The following is a 19,047-nucleotide window of genomic DNA, read 5'->3' on the forward strand; positions in this document are numbered from 1 at the left end:
CATCAGGAGAGAGTGGCGTTATATCCCAGTACCCAGTAATAAGCAGGCCAGAGTAACTAATATTACTTTTTTAAGGAGTAACCTATATGCTAAGTAACTAGGTAATAGCTAGAGTACTAACTAGTGTAACTTGCCCAACACTGAGTTGACAATAAGGATTGGATGAAGTGGGTATGATGATAAAGCCTGTATACACTTTGCTGTATGAATGGTTGCTTTTTAAGCCTTTATGTTCTTGTGTTAAAGGTTTTAGCAAGTTATAAATTAATTTCTTGTACCCGCGGGGTCGCTCTGCGCTCCTCATCAACAGACAGGCAAACAAGCGCTCCGCGAGGTAACCATGGAAACGGCTTGTGTAACTTGCGAGATCCTGTGAAACTGTCGCGGTCGTGGTCGTCTCACGCACACGCCCGCCCGCTGCCAGACTTGAAATGTAAAAACTTTTTCCTAAGTTTATCAATAGACAGAGACTGATGTGGCTGTTTGATCTGAGTTTCCTGAATAATGTAACTTTCTTTAACAGTCAGGCCACCAGGTCTTAAACGCCGGCAGTTTTACCGGGGTGTTGCGGGTCTCAGTATATTTTCCTGCTTTTTTGCCCTTTGCCAATCACATGCCTGTTACTTTTGTTTATATAAGCATAGCAACATGTACAAATTGAACATAGTAGAAATGATACTGAATCTAACGCAAGCCTCCCAACCGGAAAACCTGCAAAACTGAAATAAAATAAAAAAAGAATCAGATAAACAAAAGCACTGATAGAACAAGAGGTTCTATCTTTTTAATTAGGAGAACACAATTAACTTCAAATAGGGAGCTGCATTTCTTAGTTGTCACTATTAGGAAAAGATAGTTAAACACTCAAACAAGTTATATTTTAAATATTTAAGCCCTATATTTATTCAAACTGATTAATCCATTATCTAAATAGTTGGTGATTAATAGTTCACAACTAATTGATTAAATGTTGCAGCTCACACACCGACCCACCCCCACCCCCCAGTGAGCCATGGGAGCTGCATAATGCAGTGAGTATATACACGACAGCTACCAGGAGCATGTGCATAGGAACAGAGGTTAAATGGAAAAGAGTTTACTGAGCTCGGGGCGGGTTCAGAGGCAGGCCTGGTAGCAGAGCAATAAATAAATGTTTTATCGCAGCACAGGTTGGTCTTTGGTTTCTACAAACAACTTTTATTATAAAAGCAGATTCAACCATAATACATCTGTATACATACATGACAGAATGATTCATTAAACAAGTCAGTGTACAAGTTGAACTGTTGCTGGTGATGTTGGTGGTTCTGGGATGGAACTTATCTGCTGAGGGAGTCTCTGAGCTGCTCGTACATCCTCTGGTCCTGCACAGGGAACACACATACCGGCACAGTCTCTGATTAGGTCTCTATCTGACACAGACTGGCCAGTGTAAAATAAAAATGAGCAGTAAGTTTGGATCATTCACCTTGTGATAAATAAATCTGAGGCCATTAGGTAGGCCCTTACCTTTTTGGACACAGATGGACGGACTTTCTTGAAGGCATCATCAAAGTTCTGTTTGTTCACTCTCATGTCAGTGACAGAGCCAGAGCAGTATGTGTGACCTGTGTGTAACACCTCAGCATGAGACACGTTCCTGCTTGGTATATGCTGCATTCTGTCAAGTGAAAGTTACTGTAGTTGTCATGTTCCAACTTATCTAGGGAGGAAACACACCATCTATTCTAAATCCAACTGGATGTCAATGCAAAGAAGCTAACTGTAGGTGCTGTGATCCCTCTTTAGTTTAGGGAGTCTGGCTGCAGGATTCTGGATTAGTTGAAGACATGAGGCCTTTGCTCCTATGGTTAGCTAACACAGAGTTACAAGAAAAAGAAAAGCACATAACTTTCACAAGTCAGACCATGATAAAAATGACTTAATTTGTGAAGAAATTCTAAGGTCTGCAGTCTTCAAGTGGGTTGTCTTTTTTCCTTTTTTTGATCTGGGACTTGTCTAGACTGTGGTCTCTACAGAGTTTAGTTGCCTGGGCGGCCCAGTGTTGCAGACTGGAGAGGTTGCTCTGCAGTCAGTCCCAAACAGACCCAGAATTTTTTAATATCACATTCACTGTTCTGCGTTGCCGTAAAACAATTTTATATCGTGTTTTTCTGTTCACGTAACAACCAAACATGTCTGACTTTCACAGTCAGCTTGTGACATTGTGCAGGAATATTTTGTTTCTAATTTTAGATTTTTTTTTCCTCAGTTGTTACACATGTAAAACTTAATCCAGAGGACGGCCCTGATTGTCGTTATATCACAATTGCCTCTGTTTACTATGAATAAAAAGAAGACAATAAGATGAAGAAAACTGGATAAGTGCTGTTGTTTTAGTCTTGACTCGTGGACCAGCTCTTGTAACTGCTTTAGACTTACAGAAAGTGGTCTTGACTACTTGCTAAAAACAGGATAACATGAAAATCAAACATAAAGATCAGAGTTGAAGGTTAACATTTCTGGCAATATGTTTAATGGAAGCCCCCCCCCACCCCAAGCAGGCTGTTAATGCACTAATGTACATCATTTCTGCTCCCACATGTCAAACAGAATGCAGCCAGAACTCAACAGTAAAGTGAAACCATGAGAATCTTTGCAGTCACTACTTGCAGTCCCATATGATATTACAGTTCCACCTTTAACTACTGAATACTCTACATGTGTGCAGAGGTAGGAGTTACCGGAAAAAGAAGCTGGGGAATGCTGAGACTTCAGGTAGGCCCTCAGAGCATTAATAGATGCTTCCCTCACTAACGCAGTCAGGTCAGCTCCACTGGATAAACAAACAAACACACTTATTTGATTTAATCTGGATCACATTTCATTCTGCTCATTGTTGAAGAATTATTGTGAGTCAGGTTCAGGTGTGAAGACATTTCAGAGGCTGATGAAGACATAGCACAGCATGGTTTACTGAGCCCGGCTGAGGAGATCCAGTGCCAGCACACAACATGTGAACACACTGAATGCAGATTCCCAGAGCGCACGGATACCTGCTAGCCTGACACCTGAGCTACTGTCTCTAACTAATCAGTCTAACTGTTGTCTCCCTAACGAGGACAGTTACATGAGAGAAATAACTAGAGCTGGAACCTTACACTTGTAAGGTCAGCTAATGACTTCAAGCTGCCTTTCACTGTTACACCAATTAAGCCCCCTAAGAATATTCTTTAACATTCATCAGATTTATGGATCAGTGCTTCTACATATAGTCAGCAAGAAAACTGACACTGCAGCTTAAGAAAAAACCTCAGCCGCTGTTTAAAGCCAGCTCATTTGTCAGACTAAAAGCAAGGGGAACAGTATGGATATATTCAGCAGGTGCCTGAGGACTGCTGGTGTTTTCAACTGGGACTTACGTGAAGCAATCACAGCGCTCGTCGAAGGCGATCTCTTCCAGAGAGACATCCTGCTCCAGCTGAGGTTTGGTTCCCCCCTACAACATATGAATCTCGAGTCACTTGAGAACATCAACTGCTATTTCATCTGGGTGCATCTCTGTGATGGTCTGAGACGTGCTTAGCCTAGCTTAGCACAAAGACTAGCAGGGGGAACTAGTGAAGAAGCTATGCCTTTACATTTCCCAGGAACACAGGTTTGCTGGATCTTAAAGATGGTCGCACTGTTTCAGAACGGACCACCAGGTGACGTGCCGAAGAAACAGTTTGTGGTTGGACATTACGAATGTCACTCAAAAGACCTTTTCTGTCTCACAAAGACATTAAAGATGATTACAGAACATACTTGATGCTGACGGTCAGAAATCTTGCTCAGGGATCAGTTACCTGAGGAGAAAAGGAGGTCTTTCTCAGATTTACCCCAAGAATTACGTTGTAGCTAGCTACCTGCAGAGGCAATCTACTGGACCAATTCCAAAATGATGGATGATAGATTTTAAAAATCATCTGGAGGAACTTGAGGAACACTAAAAAACTTTCAGGATCTTTCAGGATCTTTCAGGAAACCAACATGAATTAACACAGCAGGACTTTTTTTTAAGGTTTTGAGACATTACATTGAGAAAATAATAATAAAAAGGAAGACTTAGATAAAACGGACTCAGGCATTTTGAAGGTCTTCTTACTGGGGTATAAATCAGATCCAGGTCATAGAAATGTATTAAAGTTGTAAAATGGGAAAAGGAAGGACATTTTATATTACAAGTGGCAGAATGGGAAAAATAAAACAGCCATGGAAAATAGAAACATCTGAGGATGAACAATATCCTAAGGTTGTTTTAAAGACTGGCACATAAGACATTTCTAGGGCAGGACATTTAATGTTGGAGAACCTGTTTGGAACACGAAAGGCAAATCAATGTCGTGTTCAGGGAGTGTCTATTGTTTCCACACCACTGAAAATAAATAAAGTATTACAATTATGGAATACTTTTAGACACTATCTGGGTAAACCATCACATAATATTATTAGCTTTGAATTGAAATGTTTAATATTATATTACTTACAAGAAATCACTTACAAGACAATAGATGAAATAGATGACACAGTTTAATGTGTTCTTTTTTCTTCTTCCCCTTCATTTTATTTTCATCATTTCATTTTTTTTTACGTACAAGCACATATCTACATGTTTAGATGTGTGTAAGTAGGTATTAATGTACACATATTTACATGTGCGTATAAGTGCATATTTATTTATATAAAGTCTATGGTATGTGTAGGAGTACACAGTATATTTATGCATTTGTTTCTTCAATTTCTTTCTAAATGATAAAAAAAAACTGTTATACCAAATAAATAAAACAAAAACTCTGTTAACTCTGGTTAAAATGTACCTTAGTAATGGTGAGTAGGATGGCATGGCGGTCTGCTGGAGGTGGGAGACCCACATACAAGGTTTTATCTAGCCGCCCTGGCCTCAGTATGGCAGGGTCGATGATATCTGGTAAGAGAGTGAAAGTTATTTAGTGTTTAGAAGAACAACAAGTAATGAATTTTAATCATTGTTTTACAGGTAGAAAAGCGGTGGAAGAAGCTTTTAGACCCCATAATTTACTAAAAGTACCAATAAAGTACGGTCTACACCTACTCTATATAAAAAGTGCAATGAGATCACTTTTTTTTTTTTTTTTTTTTATGAACTGGCGCTATATAAATAAGATTCAATTCAATACAACTACTTCAAGGATAATAAATTGGATAATTTGACATGTACAAGTAACTGCTTTTTTAAAGGTCACCAGCCAAAAAGATTTGGAACCTCTGGTGTAATCTTTAATCTCTTTTAATAACAACAATAATAATAATAATAAGTTATATTTTTATTTCCATGTGAAATTTAGTGGAAAAAATATAGCATGAAAAATATAAAGTAGCATAAAATGAAAATACTCAAGTAAAGTCCACCACTGTTGAACATTAATCTCAGGCTGCTTCAGGCTTCAGCGTGCATCTCTGTTTACCCTGAGGGCTTTAGGCCTGACTGAAGCTGGATCTGTACCTGGTCTGTTGGTTGCAGCCATGATGAAGACCTGCCGTCGAGTCTCTAAGCCGTCCATCTCTGTGAGCAGCTGGTTGACCACCCGCACACTGGCTCCTGACTGAACACACACAAGCACTCTTCATACACAGGTGTCGCCAGGACACAACAAAAACCAGCTGCATATACATTAACTGTGCAGTAGATCACATGGTGAAAGCAAAGAGTCAGAAATGTGATCTAAAAACACATTTTGTTTGACTTGGCAACAGTCTGCAGTGTAATGTCCAAACATTATTCTGCTGTCAGATGTTAATATTGTAGGAGTACAAGAATAGTTTCACATTAATTCAGCACTTTATTTAATTTACATTTACTCATTTGATGCCATGAATAAACTGTTTTGGAAAATTATGCAAATGGTAAAAAATCCCAACAATAAATCAGTCTCTCTTAAAGGAGAGCTTTTATGCTTTTCCATATTTTATGCCTTATCTACAATGTTACAATGTTGGATGTTCATGTAAACATGGCCAGAGCTTCAAATAATGAGGTTAAAGTATTTAAAAGAAATCCCTGAGAGCCAAAACCTCAGATTTCTTCCTGTTCTGCAGTTTTCAACTGCTTTTTCTAGCAATGGCTCCGTTCTATGACACACGGAGTTACACAGAGCCGGTGTTCCATATATGGTCATTTGCTCTGCACAGCCAGAGACTTTTTATAGAGGAGCCACTCCACTCAATCATATCCTCAGTACAACTCTATGGGGAAAGCCCGTAACGGCAAAGATGCCGCCCCTCCCACTAGAAAGCAAATCGTCTGGGGGGGGCTTAAAGAGACAGGAGCATCTACAGCTTGTTTCAGACAGAGGCTGAAATGAAGGCCTACATGAAGAGCCAGTATAAGACAGAAAATGATTTTGTTTTAACTCTGAATCATGCAAAGCTGCCATACAGGAGTCACAGAACTACAATATAGGACTGGAAATGCAGTTTAATAAGTCTCCTTTAAGCAGAATTCCCAACAGGAAGAATCCTGTCCAAGTGTACCCAGTGATTTATACCCCTACTACACATGCCTATTTAATATACAGCAAACGCGCGAGGCAGCATTGAGAGACACTCTACAGAAGAGAAATAATAAAGGCGATAACCACTTACAATGACATTTGTAGGTGTTCATGGCCATGTTGATACACACCTACATAAATACATACTTTATATTTTTTCAAGAGCATTTATTGCACGTTTGTGTATTGGAATTGATTGAGGGCAACACCACACTGGAGGTGCGTGACTCACACTGAAACAGCCAAATGTTTTTTTTATGCCTCCACACCAGCAATGTTTTTGGAAATGCGTGCTACTGGTGTCAACTGACCGGGCGCTCCATGAGGCAGCCGCTGTGCTGCTCTGTAGAATCTGATATTTTGAACATATGATGCTCTTAACAGGAAGTCCAGCCCTCTCACCTCATGGCCTGAGCGCCGAGGACACAGAGCATCGATCTCATCAAAGAAGATGACACAAGGAGCCGAGTTGCGTCCTCTCTGGAAGACCTGTCTGACAGCCCGCTCACTTTCTCCCACATACTGCACAGGCAAACACAGAGATTCATCTGTTAGTGCAACCAGCTGATTCTAGCATCAGCCCTCTCTGACTCATGGTGTGGTGAACGTGGAAGACTTACTGCTCCACGAGCTTTTACAATATTTAGTGCAAATCATTAAGACATACAGAAACACAAGCTACAAGCAGAGCTACAGACTGAACAAGACTCTCAAGCTTAAGATGCGAGTCTCTGTTGGCTGTACTACTCCACAACAATGCACAGGCAACCTCCACTACATTAACAAGTTCCTGCAGCACAGTGACTCACCATGTTGAGCAGCTCTGGACCCTTGACAGAGATGAAGTTGAGGCCTGACTCATTGGCCACTGCCTGTCAGGAAACACAGTAACACACAGTGAGGCACAGTGAAACAATGAGCAGCTTCGGTCCCTCTTTGTGGAGACAGCCAGGTGACATCTGGGCCAATATTTATCAAATGCCTCAGACAGGAAAAATATCACATTTCCACCTAGTTGGCCCCAATTTTAAGCAGAAGAACAAAACATTTCTCATCCTGGAAAGTGATTCTGTCTGCTCAGGGAGTGAGAGTGACAGGACACTGACAGGACAAACATGCAATGATAGTCCAGGAGGTATGGGCATTTTTCAAAACGTGCTGTAACTATTCCTTGCAGCGTCTCCAGCAGGTTACCAGATACAGCTGATGAGTTCAGTTATTATGATACAGAAATCTTCATGAATATTACGAGTTAGCCAAAAATGAAATGTTTGGCATTTATGTTGACTACAATTAATTTGTGAAAATGCATCATTAAGCTAATAGACAGACAGAATACTGGATATTATAAAACATTTTACAGTAAATTGCACTACAACTGTTCAAATAAATGGCAGTGCTGTGTTACTCAGCTAACTAGTGTGATTGTGTTGGGGAACCTTGGCCAGCAGTGTTTTTCCACATCCTGGAGGACCAGCGAGCAGCACACCAGATGGAGCACTGAGCCCCAGGGCTTTGAACTGCTCTGGAGAACGCACTGGAGCCTGCAGCACACACACACACACACACTATTAACATTTAGCACAGTGACCGCAAACCACATCAAATGTGGGCCAGTTCCCAGCAGGTCCCAAAGACATCATAGAATAACTGAACGACACAATACATGGTTACACTAACAAGGTTCACCACATCAAAGTCTGTTACAGATCCTGGAGAACCACACCTATGTCTACAGTTAGTGAAGGCAGGTGAGAGCACCTCTCTAGGACTAAAGACGTGAAAATAAGAAGGCTCATCTCAGGGGAAAAGGTTATTATCCCAGCACCGAGGATGAAGCTTCTCCTCTGTCTGGCTTGCTGTTTACCAGTATGGCCATGGTGAGCTCCTCCCTGATGTCCTGCAGGGCGCCTACATCCTCCCAGGTGACATCAGGCACGGTGGCGAAGCCCTCCCTCTTGGCTGAGGGCTGGACACTGGCCAGAGAGGCCTGGAAGTCTGACATGAGGATGGACAGGCTTGCCAGCTCTTCCTCTGACAGCATCTCTGTGTTCTTCAGCAGGTCAAGCAGCTGCCACAGCTCCCCCTGCTGGACACAGCACACAAGACAGGATAACTCCGGGAAGAGGAAAATGAAAGTCAACGTGATTTGCACCCAACCAAAAATCTGGAAAGTGCTGTCACAGAAAGACTTAATTGACAGGAACTAATATTACATTACTAATGTTTTCTGATGTGATTAAAAGTTCAGTAACATTTAGAAACACAGCAGGGCAACAGAACTGCACAGTATGCGGTTTAACTACAGAGCTTGCGCTGCAGAAAGTCCTTCTTTATTCTCATTATACAATAATAACATACATATTTAGTATGGGGGGGGGGGGCTTTCACTCATCTTTTTCTTAATGAACACTGGCAATTGGTTAATGATTAAAAGCCCTGTTTATATGTTCAAACATTTACAGACTGGACCTTTCAATGACTGTAAATCCTTGCCACAGGTATTCCCTGACTGACCTTGACAGAAGACTCAAACTAAAATTACTGATTAAATACATTATTATATATATTTTAAGATTAAAGCTAAGAAATCTACTAAAGGCACATAACGTAGCCAGTCGATTGGCAGTAGCAGAGTATAGTGGACGGGCCAGGGTGTAAAGTTTGCCCATGCCCTGGATGCAGGATGGGCCTTAACCTTTCACAGCGTGGTAGGCAAGTATCAGTGTTTGAACTGGACTTGAGCAGACACTGGTAGCCAGTGCTGAGGAGAGATGTAGTGTTGGAGAACTTTGGTAGGTTCAAGACCAGCTGGGCTGCAGCATTCTGGATGAGTTGCAGTGGATGGGTGACACATGTAGGCAGACCAGCCGAGAGATGACAAGAACCTGAACCAGAACCTGCGCTGCCTCCTGAATGAGGAGCGGACCCATCCTCCTGATGTTTTGGAGGATGAATCTGCAGGAGCGGCTTGTCAGTGAAGGGGAGTGCAGAGTTCTCATAACGTCCCCAGAGACAGATCTCTGGGTGCTAAGGTTCTGCGGTTTGCTTTTCATAATGACTGGAAATGGAAACCAAGAGCTGCCTTACAGGCAGGAAAACACATTCTTAAATACTAATGACCAAGGTTCCTTTGAACAGGTAAAACATTGTGTCAAACACAAAGCAGTAACTGATTAACGGCCGGCATCTTTCTGGAAAAACCACATTATGTTATGACTGAGCAAGAGGTCATCCATTGCCAAAGGTACAGCATAATAGTGAGCAGATTGTTGCTCCTCATACCTGCAGGTGCTTCTGTCCCAACTCTTTCTGAGGTACTGGGTTGATCGTTGTCTGTTGCTCTGCAGCCTCTCCGTCTATCGCAGCACCATCAGACTGAACTGTGCTTGGTAACAGATCTTCAGTGGAGCTCTGGCTTTGGCTCCGGGGCTGTCCTCTACTGTCCAGCAGAACCCGGTTTACAGCGCTCATGGCAGCTTCGCGGCACAGAGCCATGAGGTCTGCGCCCACATAGCCCGGGGTGAGCCGGGCAAGCTGCTGGTAGTCAAAGTCCACCGGCAGCTTCAGCTTTCGACACAATGTCTTTAAGATCCTGACAGAGTAGAGAGTCAGAGACTGGGATGATTCAGTGAATGCCTAAATCCTATAGATTTGCACACATCCCTGTTTAGTTCAAAGGACGAATCTACTGGAAACATGATTTGGATGTGATTTAACAACAGCAACAGACACATAGTACCTTTTAGTACTTTACTTTCTACTTACCCCCTGTAAAGCGTCTTTGATTATTTAGAAAAGAGCTATATAAATCTAATTGTATTATTATTACTATTACTACTACTATAAATCAAATTTGTAGCTGTGAACAATGTAGCTTTTCAAACACATCAACAACGAGGTGGGAAGAAAAAAATGTAGGGATGATATAAGGAGATTTGACCAAAACCAGTAGGACAAAAGTACATGAATAATCTATTATCAAAGACTACAATATTTATCATTAGTGTGATCGAATGGTGTGTACAGCCGACCTGAGACGAGCTGCTTCATCGGGGATACCCAGGCAGATCTCTTTGTCGAAGCGTCCGGCTCTGCGGAGGGCGGGGTCCAGGGAGTCTGGCCTGTTGGTGGCACCGATGACCAGTACCTGAGCTTCACTGTCAGACTGTTCAAGTCTGGAAGGAGGCAAGCGCCAGAAAAATGTCATTTCATTTCCTCTATTCTTTAAGTGTTTGACATTCACTTTAAATTTAAACTCATGGTGCCTATAGCATTCTGCTTGCATCTGTTTTACACACTGTACACTGCAGTGACTCAACAGTAAGTGGTAGGGCTGAACCACTGTGGGGAAAAAAAACAACAACAAGCAAAATTGTGTGAGAGAGAGCGCAATTGCAATATGATTTGCGATATTGGAGGCAATGATCATTTTCATTGAAAAATTATAAATATGGTCTGGTTTCTGTTGGGGATCTGCCATATTGTGAATTCGATAAGTTTTGATTAATTGTGCAGCCTAAAGTAAAAATCTATTAAAAGATGATTAATGACGGTCTGCTTGTTCCAGTAAGGATGACATCGCATCACTCTGGAGACAGTGTATCCTACCGTCCATGCAGGTTAGCAGCTGGGCTACAATCCTCCTCTCCATGTCTTTGGAGGCCACCTCTCTCTTGGGGGTGATGGCATCTATCTCATCTATGAACAGGATACATGGGGCAGAGCTCTGCAAGGGGAGAAAAGAACCAATGATGTTCAGAGAGAACAACATGATTATTTATCATATATCAGCATCCTTATCCTGTTTCACGGTACATAACTTGTGGCTACTGTAGCGCCTCCTGTCACCTCTCTTTGGATAATATATAAGAAAAAAAAAGCACTACTAACCACAGCCAGGTCAAACAGCTCTCTGAGCTTCTGTTCAGACTCCCCAGACACTCCAGACACCAGCTCTGGAGCAGACACCTTCAACATGGGCAGCTGCAGCTCCTGAAACACACAACCAGACCACTACATTTAACAAGCGCACAAAATACACACAACCTTCACTGACATCCCACTTACTCAGGCCGAGCTGGGAAAGTAGCACCTAGAGACAGCACTAGTGTTTCAACAACACAAAACTCTTAATAAGCATGAACCAAAATCTGACTGTAAAGGATTAATCCTCAGTTCATGAGCCGCACATCTCTCCACCTGGCACTTGGTACAGAATCTGTGTTATTTTATCAAAGACTAGAGAATCTATTGAGGTTTTAATATGCGTATTGGCTGGCTCTGAACAGTACCCACCCCAGCCACAGCCTGGGCCAGAAGGGTCTTTCCACAGCCAGGAGGTCCGTGGAGGAGGAAGCCCCTCGGAGGAACCATTCCCAGCTGCTGGTACACCTCAGGGTGACGAATGTGGATCAGCAGCTTACAGACCTCCTGCAATAATGTCAAAAAAAAAGCATGAAAAAACTATGTAAGGACACAATCACACATTCTTCATTTATACACTTTAGTGACTCCTAGTGGACGCTGCGACTGGCAGCCAGGCACTGCAGCCGTCCCCATTTTCCAATATTAGAACATTTGGTACAGCAACAGAGTAGCAAGGCAAGAGGTACTTACCGTTAACGTCTCTTCATTCCCTCCTACATCTTCAAACTTCAGAGTGGGATACTGCAGCTCCGGTGACTTTGATTTTGCTGAGAAGTAAAAATACAAAATAGTGGGCTGTTTTTTTTTTTTTTTAGAACGCATCAAATAAACAACCTAAATAAATACATTTTACACAATAAACTCAATAAATAAAATATTAAGCAAAAATGAAAGTTATTGTTAGCTGCGGCGCTACAGGTAACGCTTGACAGGCTCACTAAGGATTACACTTCTGTATTGTGTTCAGTAATCTATATTTTATAGTTAGACTGGCAAACCAGAAAAGGTAGTACCTGTCTTGTTCAGGGGGCGAGACTCTGTAGTTTCAGTGGATTTCTTTGTCCTTCTTTTGGACTTTTTGTGAGATTTGTCAGGCTCCAGCATGGAGACATCTGTCTGCTGGTGACAGAAATAGGTGCCAGTCAGTCGGTGTGCAAGTCCAGCAATTTCAGGTCAACACGTTTCAAACTACCATTACCATCGGAAACGCTGACAGAGAATCAGCCCCAATAAGGAACGACACCAGCTTACAACACCTGCATCAAATCCACTCGACGCAGCAACCACATAAATTTCATAACAAGTTCAGTATTTCCAGCAGTTCCCATTCACTGCTAATTAGAAATAACTCATTCACCAAATTCCAACATTAGAGACTGGTGTGCTACACTACATCTTCCTCTCGAGCACAGTTTGTTTATTATTGACTCTGAAATTCACCAGTGAATGCAAACATCCTCCCTCTTCCTTCCTTCCTCTCTGCTGTAATGGTCCTTGCACAGTGAAGCCGTCTCTAAATGGCTGATTAATGACCTGTCAATCACGCTGACCACTCAGGAAGGAACAGCCGCATTGCTGGTCTTACATCACCATCAACTTGTCAAGTTAACAAAGTCCTGCTCAGATCATATCGTGAACACAGTCCTTCAATAAACAAGTTTAAGGGCTTGTTTTTATCCTTAAAACATTGTATTGTTATAATAATATTGCTGCTGATAACTACTGATATCTGTATCATGGGTGGCATCAACAGGCAGTACTCCACATCCAGAGCTTTCTTCCCTTGTGACAAGAAAACTTGCAACTGTGTCCATTTAGAAGTGTAAATAAGGAAATCAAGATGATAAAAATGAAGAAACAGCGGCAAAGTTATTGGTGACATGAACTGAAGGCAATAACACCACCACACTTAGTTACGTCAGCATCCACACACACACACACACACACACACACACACGCGCACACTCCACTGGTACATACATTTGTTGCTGCATTACTTGGCTCCTCTTCACACAGGTCGATGAGGATGCTCTTCTCGGGGCCCCTGCCTCTATCAATGAACCAGCCTCCTGTGGAAACCAGCGTCCCTGCACTGGGAGGGGGATTGGCCGTGCTGGCGGGACTGCCGGCAGCAGGCTGATCTCTCCTGGGTGAGCAGGTGCTGGAGTCAGGCTGTCCCTTTCGGTACAGGGATGTTAGAGAGCTGTTCATGTGGTTGGTGGGCTGTGGATGGCAAAAAGCAGCAGCAAGGAATGGTTAGCTCTCCCTGTCAGACAGTGTGGGGCGGATAATTTTAAGTAACAGTCCAGTTAGCCATCTACCCCGAGTCAGATGACAGAGGGATATCAGTTTCATCTCTGTGTCCGGTACACAGATAGGTTCAGGATGTGTTTTGCCTTCCTTAGTACATAAATTAGTGAAGAGTTTTTGGGTGGAAGGTGCCACAATGTGGCTATAAAACACTTTAAAAGAGTTACAGAATACCAAACTGAGGAGCTTTATTTCACTGACCTCTTCTGGTTGAAATATTCATGTCTGTTGCTTTGTTCCACCTGTAACTACATTCAACAGTGACACCACAGTGTCCTGACACACCCAGGTGTGCACTTCTACATCACTGCAACAAAATTTAAACCACTGCAGGTCAACAAAATCTAAAAGATTTCCAGGTGACGTTAAATGGCTCTTTATGTATTGACTTCACTGAACTGTGAAATGTAGAAGCAAAATCTTTTCGCCAGACTCCTTGGATCACAATGACTCAGCCCACTAAGTTCTCCCTGAACAGACTTTCTTGGACAAAGTTGCTTTTTAGAAAATAAAATGTATTGCAAGGATAAAGTTATCTAAACTTCAGCAAATGTAAATCAAATATTCGAATGACCACCCCAAAAAAGACTTTCACTCGTTTAGTTTTTTTTAAATGCAACAATTTTCCAGTAATTCCTCACCAAATTCTTCTAGGTGTGGTCTCTTTTATATTACTAAAATTTATTTGGCAGCCTCTCTCACTCAAGTCACTGTCAGAAGCTCAGTGTCTTGCTCAAGGATTCTTTAATATGTATGTGAAACCACCAAGGCTGAGCTACACTGTTAGCTACTCTTGAGCTAAAGCACTCCTTTTAAATACACTGTTCTAATGCAACCAGTTTTGGGTGACACACGTGAAGCAACCCCGCAAAATATGAGGGCATTTAAGCAAAATGACAATGACTCCGTGGCCATGATTCTCACACTCAATGATTTCTTTTCACAATTCATCCTTAAAGTTGTAATATTTACAGACAGAATCATATTTCCATCAGCTTGATGGCCTATCACTGAGTGTATTCTGACGCAGATCTACAACCGGATACCGGTTTGAGCCCTGGCTCCTCCAGTCTGCATCTTGAAGTGTCCTGTGGCAAGATAATGAACCTCAAATTGTTCTTGTATGTGCATGTAATGTATTAGTTTCCGTTTCTGTATGGGGTGAATGGGATATGTAGAGTAAAGCATTTTCTGATCAGAAGACCAGAAAGGGGCTATGTAAGAGACAGACCATTTACCATAGATTCAAACATTTGAATATTATTAATTTTTTAAATCCCCCTTTCAATCTCTAAATGCTAGATATGTGATTATCCTTATTTAGCCAACTGTGGGTCAAAGGAAGTTATAAAAAAACAAAATTCCGTCTCTAACATCCCTCACAATTCCCTCAGATTTAACCTTTCCTTACAGTGTTCTCCAGAATGTGGTCATCACTGTCGGAGGACTCTTCTGAGCTGCTGCTGCCACCATCACTGTGGACACACAGATGTGAATAGCATCAGTTGTATATTTCAAAAGAGAGTATGAGTACAACAGCGAGGGGGACTGGTCAGAGCCCTGAAGGTGAAATCCAAGCCAGGCAGAAAACAGTGCGCCCTTTACCCAGTGTCATTGTGGCTGTGCTTGGCTCTCTTAGCCAAGTGTTTGCTCTCCAGGTCGTTCAGCCCAGACTCCTTCATGATTGCTTCATATACTAGGAGAGGTAGACGGAAAAGACAAATCAGAATTTCTCACAGTGCATACTCCAAAAAAAGACTTTGTTCATAAACATTTCCTCTCTGATAAAGCTTATAGTTAGGGCTGGCTCAGGTGAGCCCTGAACCATCCCTTAGTTACGCTGCTATAGGCTTCGGCAGCCAGGAGAGCTTCCATGATGCACCGAGCTCCTCTCTCCTCCTCTCACTCTCCCTCTGTATGCAGTCTTATCCCATTAATGGATGTTACTAACTACTCTACTTCCGTCCCGTCATTTTTCTTTCTGCAGGCGTTTTTGGCTCTGGAGCGGTGGGGTCTGGATCTGTGGTTGCAGGCTTCCTGCCACCCCCATGTACAACACCTGCTGCCACAATTATTATTATTAGTCCAATTATTATCATTACTACTACTGCTGTAATTATTATTACTATTAATCATTGATATTGTATTACCACTATTAATTTATATATCTATGTGTTGGGCTACTGTGTTCTCCTTCTTCCTGCTGTCTGCCCTCTCAGCCTCCAGACCTGCTCTATATGAAATGTGCAATAAGGTAACCTCTATTATGAATCGGCACTATACAAAGAAACTTTAACTGAACTGAACACTGGAATAGACTGGTCGGTACTTGATGCTGAAGAGGTTTTGTGTGTAATTCTTTTGGTTTTCTCAGAATTACAGAATATTTACTTATCTTGACACAAGGTCTTTTCTCTTGTGATCACATGACAATTATTCCATTATCATGACTAAAACTAAATCAACGTAATCATTTTCACCCTTGCCCTGCGTACCCTTCCATGTCCAGTGTGAATTTATACCTATAAACAGGTAACCAAACTACTGTCCCACTGTCTACCTCTTACCTTTCTCCACTTGAATCCTGAAAGCTGTCTTGTTCCTTCTGCCATATTCCATTCTAAAGATACAATATAAACCAAACACATCATGACTTCATTACATACATACATATAAATATACACTCAGTGTCCAGTTTGGTTTAAATAAATGCAGTCTAATCTAACAGCCCTACAATAACTCCCATCTTCATGTGACTGTTTAATGATTTTGGGGGTTGTAGTCTGTGCTGCTGTTGGACTCTACTGTGTCATAATGAGAGAAAAGGAATACTTGCACACATTATAATAGAAGTGTCTGTTCATTTAGTAGACGAATTCCTGACTTCAAACGTGAGTGCAGGACAGAGCTTAAAAATTAAGCAGAGTTACCGCCTTTGCTTTGAGTCAGACCAAATAACTGTTCTGATGCTCTTGCCTGTACAGTTTCTGAAGCTCCTCTGCCAAGGCCGACAGGTCCACATATTCACTGTTGCTGGACGCCAGATACTGAAAACACATGACAACATGAAACAGAGTCAAGACGGCCGACACTGATGTCAGAATTTCAGACCAAGTCTCTGACCACGTGTCAATTTACTGCTTTTACTGAATTCAGACTACACGAACATTTCCATTTTGTGAAAGAATGAGGAGATCGACGTGTACCTGCTCCACTCTCTGTCTGAGCCGACCATCCAGCCAACCTGCACCTCTATTCTTCATGACTGTGCTTCTCTGAGCCTGCAGCAGGACAGACATTCAGAACAAGACTAAAATCAGAAATGTAACAAAATGAACTCTACACTCACTTAACAAGAAGAATCTGCCTAAAAGCACTGCTTCTCAAAAACACTGAGAAGCACTGGTCCAGCTACAGAGTTTCAGCTGAGATAACTTAAAAACACATTGAACGTGGGGTATGCGATTCAATACACGTCTTTCTGTTAAGTTCAGCAAAAATTTCCTCACGGGCCGCTAGCCGTCTCTTCTGTTTGTGCACTGAAAACAAAATCTGGTGTGTGCTCAGCCCTGGCTCTGTAAATGAGAAGCAATCAAAGACACAACACTATTCCAGCCGTTCCAGCCACGATTTGTTTGTCAGGTAACAAATGTCTTGCCCACGGACATTCAGCTTACTTTCCGGTTCACCAAGACATGCTGTTGTTGTGATGTTAGCTATAGCAGCAGTTGTGAGTATCGCTCTCTGGTGCTGGTGTGCTGGCTCTGGGACCGTCTCGTAACTTCCTGTTAGCGTCATGGCAGCAAATGTAGCCACAACCTAGCTAACGTTAGTTACATGACCTGCTGTATTGTTGTTCGCTCGATCACTTTGTGTTTGTCATGGTGTTGGATTTCTCCACAATAGCAAACCCCACCTTCAATGCTGAGAAAAAACAATGCCATAGCTCTTATCACATCTTTACTAACTCTTCTATACAAATATGAAAATACATAACTTTATCAAAGTTATCATTGCCGCAGTTTTGGGATCAATGAAATGATTAAGTCAAAGGGGAAGGGGTTGTTATTATTATTATTATCATCATAACTAACTCACAGACAGTGACAATCTCACTTGGAAAAAGCTGGTAGGTGAACAGAGAGTTGAGAACATTTATGATATGTGTCCCCAAGGTCAACCATAAACCTCCATTACCAAACCCACAGACAGACAACTGGTCAATTAGCAGTCAGACATCTCTGCAAAATCTCTCACACACACAGAGGCAGGGTGTACCTTGCTTCATACTCATAGCAAACACTGATCTGCTTTCATATCAAAGGTTCACACCACCTACATTTACATTCTTATTATTATTCTCGCAGGATTCTTCCACACACTGTCAAAGCAGTGAGACACACACACACACACACACTTTTGCATATATGAAGCAGGGGTACGGTTCATTTCCATTATCAATGTTATGATTGTGTGAGTAGCTGGATCCAGCTGATGTAAATTTGTCAGACTTTAACAGGAGAAGTGACAACCTGTCGTCTGTGGAACTCTACCTACAGAATCCCTGTGGAACCAGTGTGTTATTTGCAGTTATCATTGATAAGTATGGCTGCTGGGAAACATGAGGAACAGGACTCAACCCAAACACGCTCACTCACAACAGTTTAAATTAAACAAAGACGGCCAGTTTAATCGTTACACCTGGTTACTTACCTCAAGAAAAACACCACCACATAGCTCTAAACGCCACCTATTCGTCTGTTAGTGACTGTCAACTGTTTGGTTTTGGTTTTGGCACTGGCAGCGTGACTACGAGACAACCACGACCCCGGAAATACTAATTAAAGCATCCGGGTGGGACCTTTCAAAATTAAACGCTTTCATTTATTTTTTTTATTTTTTATTTTTGCTGTTCCCAGCCTTTTTATATACAGTCTATGTTCCCAGTTCAACAAATGAAGAAATATATTTTTTCAGCATTTATTTCACCTTTTGTAACCGGAATCCTGACATTCTACAAGTTCCTACATGTATGAATGTATACAAAACATCTGAAAGAGCAGTTACGATGTAACTAGATACCAGGGCATTGTAATGTTACAGCGTGATGTAACGTTCTTTTACATTCACCCCAATTGTAACGTTAATTTCGGTGTGACATAGGCCGAACTCAAAAATAAATGATAAAACTAAATGTTATTTTACATATATTTGTTTAACCTCAGTTTTACTTTTAATGCTGAATAAATACCAAGTG

At 41.8% G+C, this 19,047-nt stretch overlaps 1 protein-coding gene across 1 annotated transcript; it reads right to left on the bottom strand.

The window, feature by feature from the left end:
* Nucleotides 1-1,174: 1,174 nt before the first annotated feature.
* On the bottom strand, nt 1,175-18,642 carry nvl (nuclear VCP like). Its single transcript, XM_038737232.1, is given in 25 exon segments — nt 1,175-1,364; nt 1,510-1,607; nt 2,724-2,815; nt 3,402-3,478; nt 4,839-4,945; nt 5,504-5,603; nt 6,954-7,073; nt 7,361-7,423; nt 7,991-8,095; nt 8,419-8,640; nt 9,837-10,146; nt 10,586-10,715; nt 10,718-10,729; nt 11,163-11,280; nt 11,445-11,546; nt 11,850-11,984; nt 12,171-12,247; nt 12,494-12,599; nt 13,461-13,703; nt 15,202-15,265; nt 15,396-15,486; nt 16,358-16,410; nt 16,767-16,837; nt 16,997-17,071; nt 18,504-18,642. Coding segments are annotated over 24 exon segments (2,598 nt in total). The 5' UTR covers nt 17,054-17,071; nt 18,504-18,642; the 3' UTR covers nt 1,175-1,319.
* Nucleotides 18,643-19,047: the final 405 nt, after the last annotated feature.

The sequence above is a fragment of the Micropterus salmoides genome, unplaced genomic scaffold (genome assembly GCF_014851395.1).
Source record: "Micropterus salmoides isolate LMB-PRFRI ecotype aquatic unplaced genomic scaffold, ASM1485139v1 Ms_hic_scaffold_22, whole genome shotgun sequence".
NCBI lineage: Eukaryota > Metazoa > Chordata > Actinopteri > Centrarchiformes > Centrarchidae > Micropterus > Micropterus salmoides.